This window comes from Scomber scombrus, chromosome 3 (assembly GCF_963691925.1).
Source record: "Scomber scombrus chromosome 3, fScoSco1.1, whole genome shotgun sequence".
Classification (NCBI taxonomy): domain Eukaryota; kingdom Metazoa; phylum Chordata; class Actinopteri; order Scombriformes; family Scombridae; genus Scomber; species Scomber scombrus.
The window spans coordinates 30451532-30466109 of NC_084972.1; the positions used below are offsets into that span (position 1 = coordinate 30451532).

Sequence of the window (14578 nt, forward strand, 5' to 3'; positions counted from 1 at the left end):
GTCGAGAAAACTGGGTCCACTAATCCTTCCTGCAGGAACATTCAGGCAGCTGGTGGTCGTGTGGTGGCCAAGTTAAAAGTCCAACAGTCATTCATGGCGTTAGTATTAAAATCCTCCACACCTACAAATATTTAGGAACAGTGTTTGAGCATTGGTTGAAATTTGGTAAAAAAATTAATACTATTGTGAAAAAGGTTCATCAGGGTCTCCACTACCCATGGAAACAAGAGTCCTTTACTGTAGACCAGACAATACTGACAGCATCTTAATCCCTTTTTATGTAAAGTATTATAATTTTTTCATTTATTTGATGGTTTGTATCCCTTTATCATAAGAACAATGCCTGATTGCAAGGGGAGAATAACCACAGCTCCAAAATGTGTGGAAAAACACAAAGATCCTTACTTCAGCTGATGTACTCAACAAGTTCTCATAACAATTACGATTATCTACAACCCCAAACATGCCACTAGGTATGCATTTTAGATTGGGCTTTTGTTAAAGCACAAAGACTTGGGAGCAGCCACAGAACAAGATGCAATAGAGTAGAGAAGTTTACCAAACTCCACACTATTTCAAGAAAAACCAGCTAGAAAGTCCTTGATGCGCACCTGAGTCAGTGACATTTCTATGAGGAGGAGTTTGCATGATCTTCAAAAGTGGGCAAACTCCCTTCATGCAGATACGGGAAAACAGTCAAAGGAGTCTGGATACAATCCTTATGTCTGCAATGCATGTCCTCTGGCTGCTCCAAAAGGCATGCAGGTATTTGGAGTCCCAGTGGTTAAAATGCTGAACCTGCTTCAAATCAAAGCAAAATACATTGGACAGTTAAGCACTGTTTTAGTTCTCAATATGGCCCTTTGATGATCTGGTGATCGCTCCAGGATGTAGCACACGTCTTTAACCCTGTGTGACACTGATTAGGATTATTTATAAACTGCAACATTTTTTAACAAGTACAATTATTTGCTTGTAAGTTTCTGAACATGTAATGAATGTGTTGATCGCTCTCAGCAGACTCATTAATCAGAACAGTAACATCTCTCTCTCTCTCTCTTTCTCTGTCTGTGTCTTTTCTACCAGCGGTGAAAGGTACAGAGATTCAGGCGATCAAATCAGAGCTGACTCAGATTAAAGCCAACATCGAAGCTTTGCTGGGCAGACTGGAGCAGATCACAGAAGACACACACATTACCGCCACAGGTGAGACACACAACACAAATCATCATTAAGTAATTATAATGGGTGTAATGAGAACAATATGGAGCCCATGTAAACAATTTCCTCTGATGCTCATAGCCAGCAGAGAAACATGATCACAGTCGGATGTATGAAGAACTCCCATTCCCTTACAAATACACAAACTGTTTGACGATGCCTGCATAAAAATACTGAAAGGATAGATTAGAGCACATTTTAAAGCAATATTACACAAAGATACGTAATCCTGGAGGCTATAAAATAGTTACCTTGCACCAAAAATCAATTAGGCATATAAATATGATGCAGGATAGGTTCACTCTCAAGTCTCTCTTGCTCAGCAGCCTCATTCATCTAAAGTCCAACTAAAATATGCAGGTGTTGAAGCACTGTGTGATATAAGACTAATACAGCTACAGCCATGAAAAAGCATGTATTCAATTACATTATACTTCATTATGATACGGGTTCAAACTTAATTAATAACTAAATTAATTGAAATATATATTTAAATATATAGTTTTGAAATATTGAAATACATAGTCATTCAGGTTCTTATGAAATAAAAGTGATATACAGTATATAAAACAATGTAACCCCGTTTTAACCCAAACATCTGGACATTTTTTGACTTAAAAAATGGCCAAAACATACTTGGTGGTGAGCTGTTAAGTGCAATTCAACTAACTGCTGCACTGGGAGGAAGAGACATTTTTTGGGAGCTGCAGCTTTTTGGATGAATCCCAGCAGTTTTGAGAAGTGCTCTGTTGTTGTTGCACGCAAGCAATTGATAAACACTCATATCTTGGCAGATGCTATGAGTTACATTCAGTCAACATTTGAAATGTATCAGGAGATGAAACTACACCTCATCTATTATAGTATTTCTTGGGAAGAAGATATTGCATTTTTTTCCCCTTTATGTATATCAGCCAAATCAAAAGTTTGGTTTTTACCATAGAAGTGTTTTTTGTGTTTTTTCCTGGAAGTGAACTGTCTCCAAGTGTGAGGCTCTGGAGAATAAAGGCAAAAACACAACCAGAAAAAAACAACTCTGTGTCCAGAAGAGGCAGGAATAAAACGGGAAAAATCTGTTGTATGCTCACACCAGCAGCAACCGCATCCCATTCCTTTGGACCGACTACTGATACTCTCACTGAAATGAATAGAAGCAGCAACTGGCCACTTTCAATAATACTTTCTACCAAAAACGACAAATAGATGATGATCATGATGACCACAGTAATCACAAACTAACAGACTATTTAAAACAACATCTGGACCAGCTGCTATATTGAAATCACACAAAAAGGTCAAATTCTACTGGGTTAGCAATCATCACTCTGACATCTGTCCGTGTTGTTTAGTGGCTCTAATATTAAGAACAATTATGGTGAAAACAGGGGTTAACAGCACGCATAAGAGCCCAGAGGGAGGCCAGGAAATATTTCTCCCATCTGCTATCGGGCTGCTGTTCAGACCGCTGCGATGAACAGGTTTCAGATCTCTGAGAGGGGTGTGTTGACCTGTGGGCTGCATCTCTAAAGACCAGGTTACCATAAAGCATCACAGGCATGTTTTATAATCTGCATTGTGTGTATGAAATATAAAACCATAGGTACTGTAAGAGCCAGTGGATGGAAACAGATCTTTTTTCCCCAGATGAAAAGAAAGCAGAAGCAGTCTGTACAGTGTTGAGTTGTGACTGAGTTGCTCTGGAAGCATGTGGAGCTGGACAGTGTTCAATACTTAAGCTGTATCTACACCGAGAGCCTGGGATGCAGCTTAAAGAACACAACCGAGTATAAGACAAGTGTGTGTGTGTGTGTGTGTGTGTGTGTGTGTGCGTGCGTGCGTGTGTGTGTAGCCTAGTTCCAGACCTCTGAACCGCTGCCCACATCTGAAACTTTATGGAGCAATTCAGAGGTCTCCAAATTTACAACACAGACTTTTTTTTTCGTTCATTCTGGGGTATATTGGAGGCTTATTATTATTCATTAGTGGAGATTTAAAATGTGTAGTAGACAACATGATTAAACAAGTCAGTGAAACTCAGTGCCAAGTATCAAATACTGTATATATTTAATATACAGGGAACATGTGCTTTTGTTATATTTATGGTGAATGTATGTAAACGTTGCTTATTGTTCTGAATGCTTCGTTTGTATGGTTATCTCGACTTCCTCTTCATGATGACATCAGATCGTTGGTTGGTAGCCTATGTTGCTAAGGTTGTTATATGAGTTGTTCATGTTGTTGAGTGTTCACATATTTCTGATCAGTTTCGGGCTCAAACATGTACGGATGAATTTGAGAAGTTTAATTTTGAGTAAAAAATGACAAAAATAAGTGAAATCCGATACTATATACAGTATATATGAAATATTAATATATATATATTACCTCCAGTAACATGCAGCTTCCAGAAGCTGGCCAATCTTTCCGACAGAGACTGAACTGATAGGCTGCATGAATTGCCAGTATAAGATACTGTGAAACATGCAAAGATCCCCAGAATATGAACATAGGTCTGCAAATGTGCATGATACATCCCCTTTAAAAAATAAAAACTTAAAAAATTAAAAACATACGATAAGACTGGTGAGGACATAAATAGCAGAGAGAAAACAGGCAGATTCATCAATTTGACAACATTTAACTTTTAACTCCACTGACCTCAAAAATGAGCAGACAACCTGCACAGCTCACATCTCAACAGACAACACAAAGTTGAAATGCATATAAAATGCATCTGTAGCAACAGCTGTTAGGCATCGGGGTCTTTCCTCCGGCTGGTAGCAGGTTAACATCACTAACAGCGTTGCTACGAATTAGCAGCTGGTTTCCCCCAGTTGTTCTAAACATGAAACTCATCGAGGTGATCCCGGTGCAAAGAAGGTTGCTATGAAAGCTATAGTTGCTATTGGACTTGATTTGACCAGATAAAGCCAGATGAAGGGAATCTGAGAGGATTTTGGATGTTAAATTACCCATTCAGCCCACATTAGCACCACCTATGCCTTTGTGAGTCTCTGTTTCCAACCAAGAAACCCACAAGCCAATCAGGACATTTGTAGGCTAATGTTCACGTTTATCTGTTATACACACACACACACACACACACACACAAACGCAGGACTGTGTCTGAGGATTACTTAGCATATGAGCATGATTATTTTGTATGAAATGTCTTAACTATTGTTTTACAGATTTAAAAAAAAATCTAATTCAGCTTTTAATAAAAAACCTCAAATCAGTCTCTCCTTTCCATTCATAAAGGAAGGTTATATGCTTTCTTTGCTAATGGAGAAAGGAGATAAAACACCAAAGCTTCTTTCCTTAAATTTGGAGAGTTCAACCAGTTCCAACCTGTTTTTATCAATTTACACATCCCATATTGTTCTAATATTTAAGTTTTTTTTGTGTCTGTGTGTGTTCGCGCAGAGCTGAGGAAGTTGGACAACTGTAAGAGCGAGGAGGCGTGGCAGGACGGGGAGGAGTCGAGCTCGGACCTGGAGGACGAGGAGGAGCAGAGACAGAACAGCGAGGCTGAAGAGGAAGAGGAGGAGGAAGAAGAAGAGGAGGAGGGAGAGCACACACAGGACGACGATCACATGGTGTGTATTTACACGTGTGTGTGTGTGTGTGTGTGTGTGTGTGTGTTTGTGGTTGGGAGGTTAAGTAAGAAAAATAAAGAGTCAAATTGTGGCTTGGAAAGACGTCTATCAGCTTCCTGCTTCATGAGGATGTTTGGACAACCTCAGAGTGAAAAAGAGAAGATTTCAATCTGAGGCCTCAAAGTCATTATATTTCCTCACTGCTTTGCTTTCAGGAGAAAAAGGAGATGAACTGATTAATCATTTAAATTATGTATCGAGCAGTAATTCCCAACATTTTCTGATTTATTGCTTTTTTTTAAAAATAATTGGGTTTTGGACTGTTTGAAGAAACCTTCGCTCTGAGAAATTCTGAGGCACATTTTTGAAAATGTTTTGACATTTTGATTGAAAAATATGAAAAAAAAAGAAATCAACAAATTACTAGGTAATGAAAATAACTTTGCTGCAGGCCTTTAGCAGTTATTGTTAAGATTTGGGCTAAGCAGCAATTTTCCAGCATTTTCTCGTGCATGATGAGTTTACTTTCCCTCGAAAATCAGCAGAGGTTTAGTCCACCAAGAGCTCCACAGGGAGGGAAATACTGTCCTTCATCTTCTGACTTATTATCAGTAGTAGGTAGAAGAGTATGTTGTTCAGACCAGGCCAAAAAGCTTACGACAGTCTACTTGATTGATTTTCTGTGATTCTTTACATGCTTTTTAAATTGTAGTCCTCAAATGCTTTTAATACTTTCCCATCATAATACCTAATGCTCCACCGTATTTAACACACTGTTGTATCTTGCTTGTGGTATTTGATGGTTGCCGTGATGTGAGCTCAACTTTTACAGAATCTAAATCTGAAGCCAGAATACTTGGATATTTAAGTGTGTGTGTGTGTGTGTGTGTGTGTGTGTGGGTGTGTGTGTGTGTGTGTTCCTGACTCAGGTCTGTTTTTCTGTTTGTTCAGGACAACAGTCGCCTATCATCAGAGATGAACTCTATTCACCCATGAGAGGTGAGTATTCCTTTAAGTAGTCCGGTTGCATCTCATACAGTATATGGGGAAGAAATTCACACAAAAAAATCACAAAACTACAAGACAAGTCTCTCTCTCTCTTACATGTTACATAAAAAGGTGAGGTGAATTCTGAGGCTCTGCAGTTCGGGTATTTTGCTTCAGATACATTGTAATTATGTTCCTGACACATCTCACTTTGGTTTTTCACCTTCTCAGTTCTTCTGCAAGCAAAAAGAACATGCAAAGTTTACTGAGTTCAGAGTTTATTGTCCGATAAGGAAAGTTCTTTATGACTGATCTGACGGAGCTGTTTCTGCCTGTTGGTAGATATTATCTTTTTCAACCAAGTGTGACGGGTGCTCATTGAAGCAAAGCAGTGCACCCATATTTAAACAAATATCAAACAGGTTAGAAGTCATTATGGGAAGCCTGATTGCTCTCATTACCAGATTTGTTTGTTCAGAACATTAGACCTGATGATGGACTCGAAGCACAATTCTCTGTAAGGCTTTGAAGCGGCAAAATCGACATAAATCAACTTTGACTTCAAGGATGAACAAATAACCAAATCAGTCACATTTGCCAAAATGTTTGCCAAAGCAGCCGAGACACAGATGATTTTGGTTACAATTCCTTTCAAAACATCATAATTTATCACTTGCAATGCAATGTCACACACTTTAAAACAGCCTGTGCTCATTAGGTGCCCTTTCATTTTGTCTATTTGTTTTACTGCTTCTGCCACTTTTATCATCTTTTAGTAATTTAGTCATTTTCCATGATATTTCAACTTCCATTTGTTGTTTTTTAAGTAAATATTCTAATTTTTTTTTTAAAAACTAAAAAAACAAATTCGGTCAAGTATGTAAAAACATTCAGAATTCATGGGAAACTGGTGAAATGTGCAAGAAACTGGAGCTGCTTTTAAACACAGAAGGGAATTGGCCATGTGTGCAGACTGAGGGCAAGAATGTAGGAAAATAAAACATACATACATATAATACCATGCGCACACATTCACATGCAGCCAGAAACATTGGCTTTAAAAGTCATTCAAGTAAGAATTGTGAAGCAATTTACATGTATTGATGATTTTTTTCATTGCTTTATTGCTTATTCTTATTTTATTGTGAATGGGTTGTAACGTAACTTAGAAAATCAGACCTTGCCTGACATCGGGTGCGATCGGTCTAATAAGCTGCAACACAGAGCTATAAGGACGCTTTGCTTTCACACGCGCTGCATTTATAGTCACACAAACACACACACACACACACACACGCGCAGTCACTCTCTAGTGCGCCCTCTTGCTTGCTCACTCCAGATTCCGGGAGATTGGATCTCATTTGTGGGCGTCAGGGAGCCGCTATCAATATGCGGGAGACTCTCGGAACTTCCGGGAGACTTGGTTGTCTTCTAATGAGAAGGAATTTGATTTTTTAAAAGTTTATTTTATTTTATTTTCCATTTTTCAACAACATAACAGCTTTGTAATACACTCAGTATGAAATACCAAAATACAGATGATTGCATGTTGTCCTCTCTATCTCCATAGTAACGGTCAGGGAGGCTCATGGGTAATGTAACCACTATAGCAACGACAGAAAGCTTGAAATAATCTTCGTAATATCTGAAAGACTAAACATTGTATACATTTACTGAGCTAATATTATGAAATGATCTACATTTTTCACTAAAAATAAAATCAAAACACATTGTATTGCTGAAACTATAGTTAATATATAGCAATTTCCACTAAGAATAAAAGTATTGGCAGCTATTTTGTTTGTTTGATCAGACAAGAAACATGCACATCTCACAATATTAGCGCCATTGTTGTGAAACTAATACATTTTGTGCTGTGGATCAAAGTAGCTGTTATACATTTTGATGTGAACACACAGGTTGTTGATTTCCTTACACTCGTACACGGAAGATATATGTGTCAGTGCTCTCACCTGCAGGATTGATCATTGAGATTGATTTGAGACGCACAAATTCAATCTTACTTTATTGTGCAGGGGTGGCAGCAGAAGTCTCAATTTAGAAAATAAAAGAAGTGTCAGCAGAAGAGATCTCAAATCCATTGAATACCATTTTTTTGGGTGAACAGTACCTACGCAGTCCCCAACATAGACTGTATATAAGAAATGGATGTAACATCCGTGACGTCACCCATTGGTGTGTGGACTGCTGCTCGGAAGCCAATAGTATCGGATCTGGGCAGCGCCATCTTGAAAATGTCCAGTGCATGCCGGGAAAAATAAAAACACAGATTCTACTATATGGGCATCAGGAGGGACATGAGGCGCCCTCCTGAACCTGTGAACCAATCAACCTGTCAATCACGACGTAGCCACGCCATAATGCATACTGCTTTATCGTCAAATATAAAATCAGGGAGGCCAAAATTTCACAAATGAACATCATACTGCATTGAAGAAGGCTTTAAACTAGCGATTGAGACCATAAACACATTTTGAAAACGTTTACTGAGGTTAGATATCAAGTGAGAAGTTGGTGAATTCTCCATTGACTTGTATAGAGACGGAAGTCCTTTTGACACCAAAACGATCGCCCCCTGGTGGCCTTTTGATAGAATGCAGTTTTAACTTCCGCGTTGGCCTCATTTCAGAGGACCGGAACTCCCTGCCTGGTCCCCGACCACAAACCTGACCAAGTGAAGATCCTTCTGGGATTGAAATGTTCCCCTTTGAAACATGTTTGGTTTGAAGCAGTGCTCTCATAAACACTGAATTGGACAATTGTTGCTTTCAGGATCTCTTCCAACCCCCCCTAGCTTCCTTATAATTTGAACACCTGTTTGAATGCAGTGCTTTTCACATCCTGGTGTAGTATGTGCTTTATTTTTAAATGTTATTCTCTCCTTGTGTATTTTGTTAGTTTTACTTCCTGTGTTTCCCCTGCCTTGGTTGATTGCCTCATGTGTTTCACCTGTCTTGGTTGATTGCCTCATGTGTTTCACCTGTCTTGTTTAACTCACCTGTGTCCTGTTTAGTTATTACCCCATCATGTCTATATAGGTTTTGGTTTTCAGTTCAGTCTTTGTCTGCGTATCTGTGTTTAGTCATTTTGTTTTTCCTGTGAGTTAGTTCCTGTTGTGTGTTCTTTGCGGCCCATGTGACCTGAGTTATTTAGTTGTTTCTCCTGAGTTGGCCAATAAAGTGCCCGTTTTCCAACATTGTCTGTATTTTGGGTCCACCTGCTACACATCCGTGACAGTGCTATTCTTTTAATCTTATATTAGCTGTTATCTAATGTCCTTGCACCTATTGATATGTGTATCCAACCCTCCCTCTTTTTCAGTGAAGAGCGCCTTTCAATACAATTAAACAGAGTCTGCAGTCTAACATGAGCATGTTCACAGGTTGTTCCCCAAAAGAGCTATTGGGGAACAATTTAAAATATATGAGAACTGTTTAAAGTCCTACTAAACTACATAAATCCTGGATAATGATATCTATGGCATCAAATGTACTGTTGTTGTTCAGTTTTCAGTCTTACACCTGGATCTAAAAGCTGACAAAGCATCTGAACACACCCTGACCCGCTTCTCTTTGTATTATATCTGAAACTCAAGCACGGATGTATATTTTTATAATAAATCCTGCCAGCTCATGTTTGATCTTGTAATGCAAGTTCAACACATATCTTGGTGAAAGAGGATCCCTCAGTGTTTATGAACCATGATGTTATCAGATTATCTCCATATCGGATCATGTGAGTTAAACAAAAAGACAAATTGCTTTGGCAAGAAAAACTGAACAAAACTGAAAAAGACAAATAAAGCAACTTGGCTGCTGCATTACTACACAGGACACCCAGCTTTTCCAGAAAGGTGAATTTGAGTCTAGCCTGTGAACTTGATCACGTGACTCAAAGTTCAAACAAATATCGCTCATGTTGCTCCTTGTAGTGAAATTCTTGCTTCTCTGTGGTCAAAGCCGTTCTGTGTAAGCCGTCAGCAGTCCTGCTGCCTTTAATAAACAGGAGATCATAGATTTTATTAATATTTATAGCATATAAAGCCTGAAGAACCATGCTACAACATATGATTAATGTGAAACAAAAAGTCAAGTTTGTTGACAGAAAATAAATCATGTTATGATTAAATGTAATATTTTCATTTAGATTTTAATGTTTGAAGTCCATTTTTTTTTTTGTACAACATGGTGTTATGATGGTCTATATTATTTTTACACAACATCGCTGGCGTTGCTAAGGAGTAACTTTTTGTGTCTATGTATATCGTTATATTTATAATATAATGTCCCAACATCAGGCACGGGTGTCGGGACAATAAAGTACCTCTTAGTATTTCTGTACAGTCCCTTCAGTCACAGTTACATTTGGTTTCTTGTGGACATCCGACAGATTTTTAAAACAACTTGGCAGATCTTAAATATCAGATTACTGGGCTTAGATATCATCTTTAAGTAGTAAGATGTCCAATGTTTGCCAATAATCTTTGTATCTTGTATGTAAGATTCATTTAAGTACAATATGAACAATAAACTGTTAAAGAAAAAGCATAAATAATTGACCAAAGTAAATATTTGGAAGTATTTGTAGAATAGCAGATATAAACTGTCTACTGAAGTTGTGAGAGCACTTGGTGTAGACATGTCACATCAAAGCCTAATGCAACTGAGCAATCATCTGTTTCCTGCCCCTGCTTATGGTAAACTGCAACAATGCTTCTATTCCTAGGTTTCAAATATCAGGGGATTTCCTAGTTTCATCTGGATTTATTGAATCTGAAAAGGAAGAATGTGGTGTCAATCTGCATCTGCTCCTCTTTCACAAACCGTATGCTGCGGCGACCAACACACACACACACACACACACACACACACACACACACACACACACACACACACACACACACACACACACATCCCTAAACGGATGAATGACTGTCTTCAAAAAGCAGAATGGTCCATACTTACAAGCTCTCTCACACACACACACACACACACACACACACACACACACACACACACACACACACACACACACACACAGGGAAGGGATGTCAGATGTCCGTGGGTGTCCATCACTAGCCTGCCAACCCTTGGCTGCATGTCAAAAAAATTCTGCTGTTTTTTTTAAGGCTTCCCATCTTTAAGAGTCCGGCTCCAGATTCTCTTCACTCAGCACGTCATTTACCCAACAACCATCTGTTCATCTCCATGGTCGTCCATTCCCAGGAGTCTGCCTCCTCATCTCATGGATATATTATAAGAGCTGGATACCGGTCCAAAAATGGCGCCCATTCAGTCCTATGAGAATAGCTTGGCTGATGCATATGTCAAAAAAATGCATATGTTTCTAGCTTCCATGTTTCCTTTCCTGTCATGTGGCCTGTAGAATCTGCTAATGAAATAATTTGCCAATATTGTAATAACATTTTTGGGAAATGCTTTATTACATTATCAGGTTTTAAATTTTTTTATTGAGTTATGAGGGTTTTTTAATACATTATCAGGTTCTACATAGATAGAAATAGAAATTGAAAGTTTAGTTGTCATTATATTTAACATATAATGAGATAACAGGTGCCACTCCATTTGTGCTTTAAAGACAACGCAAAACACAGCTAAAAAAGATGACATAGAATTAAATAGAATAAATAAAAGAATAAGTAGAAGCAGCGGTCAAGAGTATTGCATAGTATGGGACAGTAGGTAGGGACAGTACCTGGTACCTGGTGCTTTTTTAGTACCTGCTCTGGCGAGGTTCCAAGCGAGCCGAGCCGATACTAAAATGTGACGTCATCAGACTGCCAGCCACTGATTGGTCAGCGAGTCGTCACTGGAAGAGTCTTGAGCACGACGTCCGACACAAGAATCAAACCCGGCCTTTTTAAATACTGGCAACAGCGTTACAGCTTTGTGTGTGACAAAAGCATTGTTTATGTGTTTGTGTCGTGTATAAAACGAAGTCACGGCAGTTTCGGGCAGCCGTGCTATGATGACCCCGCCCACTTTGAATAGGTACTATGAAGTAATGGAAAAGGTCGTTCCTGGTACCGAGTCGAGCCTAGTCCAGTAGTGCTAGAACTGTATAGTGGAAAAGTACCATTAGTGAGTCTGACATGGTGCACTGAATATGTGCAGTAGTGTTTCCCCTGTTTGCCTCTCGTTCCCACTCGGCCCACAGACTTTACATTGTGATGATGTCACCGATTTTTAAATCTTTTTTTTTTGGCTTGAGGAAGGTTTTACAAATAAACCCTCCATGGACCAAAAAATATCATAATAGAAAGATTTACAATTCACCCTGTCTGCTGTTTGAAGGGTTCTGTCAGCAGACATCTCTTTTACAATGGTGGTCTCTGGGGATTTGGGAAAATGTTGTTTTGGGCCGGCTGCAGTAGGGATTTCTCGCTGCATAAATTGGCTGCAAGGCTGAGCGATGGCGCCCAATCCAGCTCATGTAATACATCCGTGCCTCATCTGGCCCAGACTACAGGAGGTGACGGAGCAAATTACAAAGCCGCAACTCTGACCCCGAGAGGTTTCACTCTGTGGAAATGTGGGTAACTCCAATTCTGCAGAGCAATTGTAGAAACCGAGAAAGTCATGACTGAGCAGAGAACTTTTGTACATAGTGACACAAACTGATGAGATTAAGCGACTGACTCGGTGGTTGGGTCGAACGGGACACTTATGTTGGAACTTTGCACTGCCGCTGCTGAATAATACGCTGTGGGAATCTTTGGATTTTGTGTTACTTGCTTGCTAAGGTATTTTGTGTGTACTGGTAGTTCAAAGGGTTACTATCTGTAGCAGTTTTTAGGGTTTTGCTGGCTGTAAACTCTCTTATGTCAGGCTCTGAGTGGTACTCCGGTTCAACCACCGCCTGTTAAAATGCACCCAATCCTTCCATCTACGGTGAAAAAATAAACTCGACGTCCAAATCCTCCTAAAGCACATAGTCTGCTTTTGATTCAAGGTATTTCTTTACAGGAAAAGGCCTACAGCAGTTTGTAAAATGAGCGCACACTCCCTCACAGAGATTATGTGTTAAGAATAAATATAATGATAAGGATATATTTCTCTGCCATGAGAGGATTTTCAGATCCTATAGTTACATGCGTCTGCTGAGTGCGTAGTGTGCAGAACCCTCTGCTTATTTTTGTTACAGTCGGGTTAAGGTCAGTTGTTAAATTGTCAGGATTAAGGCATGTTATTGTTATGTTATTATTCAATTTAAAAGAAATAAGCCATAAATGACAGCGCTGCTCATACTCGATTATGTAACTTACTTATGTAACAAGAATACATTCACACAGACTGGAAATGTAGTTTTTGGCTGGCAAAGTGGCATTTTCTCAAGGCTAAATCTTGTTTTTTCTCACTTGCACCAATTCAGCAGTTTTGTGACTCATAATTTGGGCGAGTGCAGAAGTGTCCTGTCTGCTTAAAGCAAGTCAAAGGCACATCACACACATGTTTTCTGATATTTCTGTCACTTCAATTGATGAAGAACAAAGACTTTCCATAATTGTCACTATATTTCAGCGTGTTAAGACCTGCTGTGTTCTGAAATACAAGCATTTAAATGCTGTTTGATGCATTACTTATATTTAACCTTGACATATTTCACTTTTTAAACAATAAAATCTGGGTGTCTAGATGTCTTTTGATCACAGATCAACGCTGTGGCACTGGTGTAATTTGACAAGCCAATGCACAGATCTCCCAGCAGACATACTCCTATTGAGTTTTAAGGGAGAGATTTACTTTCTTAAAATGTCTTCCCTCAATTAAGTTAAAGACCAAAGGCATAGGCCTAGATGGAAACAGCAGGATGGCGTTCTTCTTTTTATTTGGCAAAGTGATGAATTGCCCCTCTGCAATTCTTTCAAGTTCCTTACTCACTGATGTTTTAGGAGCACAAACCTCTCCAAATTAAAGAGAAAGCCTTTTTTGGAAACCTCCTTTGACTCTGTGATCATTGCTTGCACACAGTCACACAGTCTTGACTTGCATGCACACAGTTTACAGTTTAGTTTTCTTCAGATAACACTCCTTAGTTTTTATTTTCCTTTTTTTTATTATAGATATGCCATCAATTGGCTTGTCACAGACACTATACATGACAGTTTTTGCCTGTATATTCATCTGAAAAACACTAAATATCTGTATTTGAATGGAAAGAGAATTGTCAGTGATGTAGGGATGGAGAGAAAAGGGTTCAATATTTACATAAATAAGGACATGAATAAATGCAGAAGAAATATACAATATAACAGCCTTGTTCTTTTTCATTATTTTGTCTGTGGGTTTATTTTATTTTATTTCTTTAATATTTTGATATATGCATCATAAATGGTGATGCTGCATTATCTGCCGGCCATTTCATAACCATTGGATTACATTTATACTAAAGAAGAGTTCAAGACATGATGATTATTAAGCAACGTCTATTATACGTTATAAGTATTTTATACAATTTAAACAGTAAATTCCGCTTAATTCAGCAGTATGTGTAACGTGCATTCCTATCTGACTGCGTTATAACTGGGCTTTTCGATGCTAATTGGATCAGTCAGTTTCAAAAGGGTGATATGCTGTTTGGGTTTCGCTGATAAATTGAACGAAATTGCTCTTCGATGTAGGTTAAACAAAAGGAAGGAAACAGGTTCATGGCTGTAATGTAAACCATATGTCAATTATAGTTACATAATTCAGAGTGCTATATAACACCAACTTCATATGATTTTAGCA

At 38.7% G+C, this 14578-nt stretch overlaps 1 protein-coding gene and 1 long non-coding RNA gene across 2 annotated transcripts in view; both read left to right on the top strand.

Moving 5' to 3' along the window:
- raly (RALY heterogeneous nuclear ribonucleoprotein) overlaps window positions 1–5816 on the top strand; it is a 35363-nt gene extending 29547 nt beyond the window's left edge. The window contains exons 5-7 of the mRNA XM_062416521.1: window positions 1087–1206; window positions 4648–4820; window positions 5772–5816. Coding sequence (XP_062272505.1) covers window positions 1087–1206; window positions 4648–4820; window positions 5772–5816 — 338 coding nt within the window. The remainder of the gene's footprint in view (window positions 1–1086; window positions 1207–4647; window positions 4821–5771) is intronic.
- The window catches only part of LOC134004709 (uncharacterized), a 478899-nt gene that overhangs the window by 89370 nt on the left and 374951 nt on the right, over window positions 1–14578 (top strand). The window lies entirely within an intron of this gene.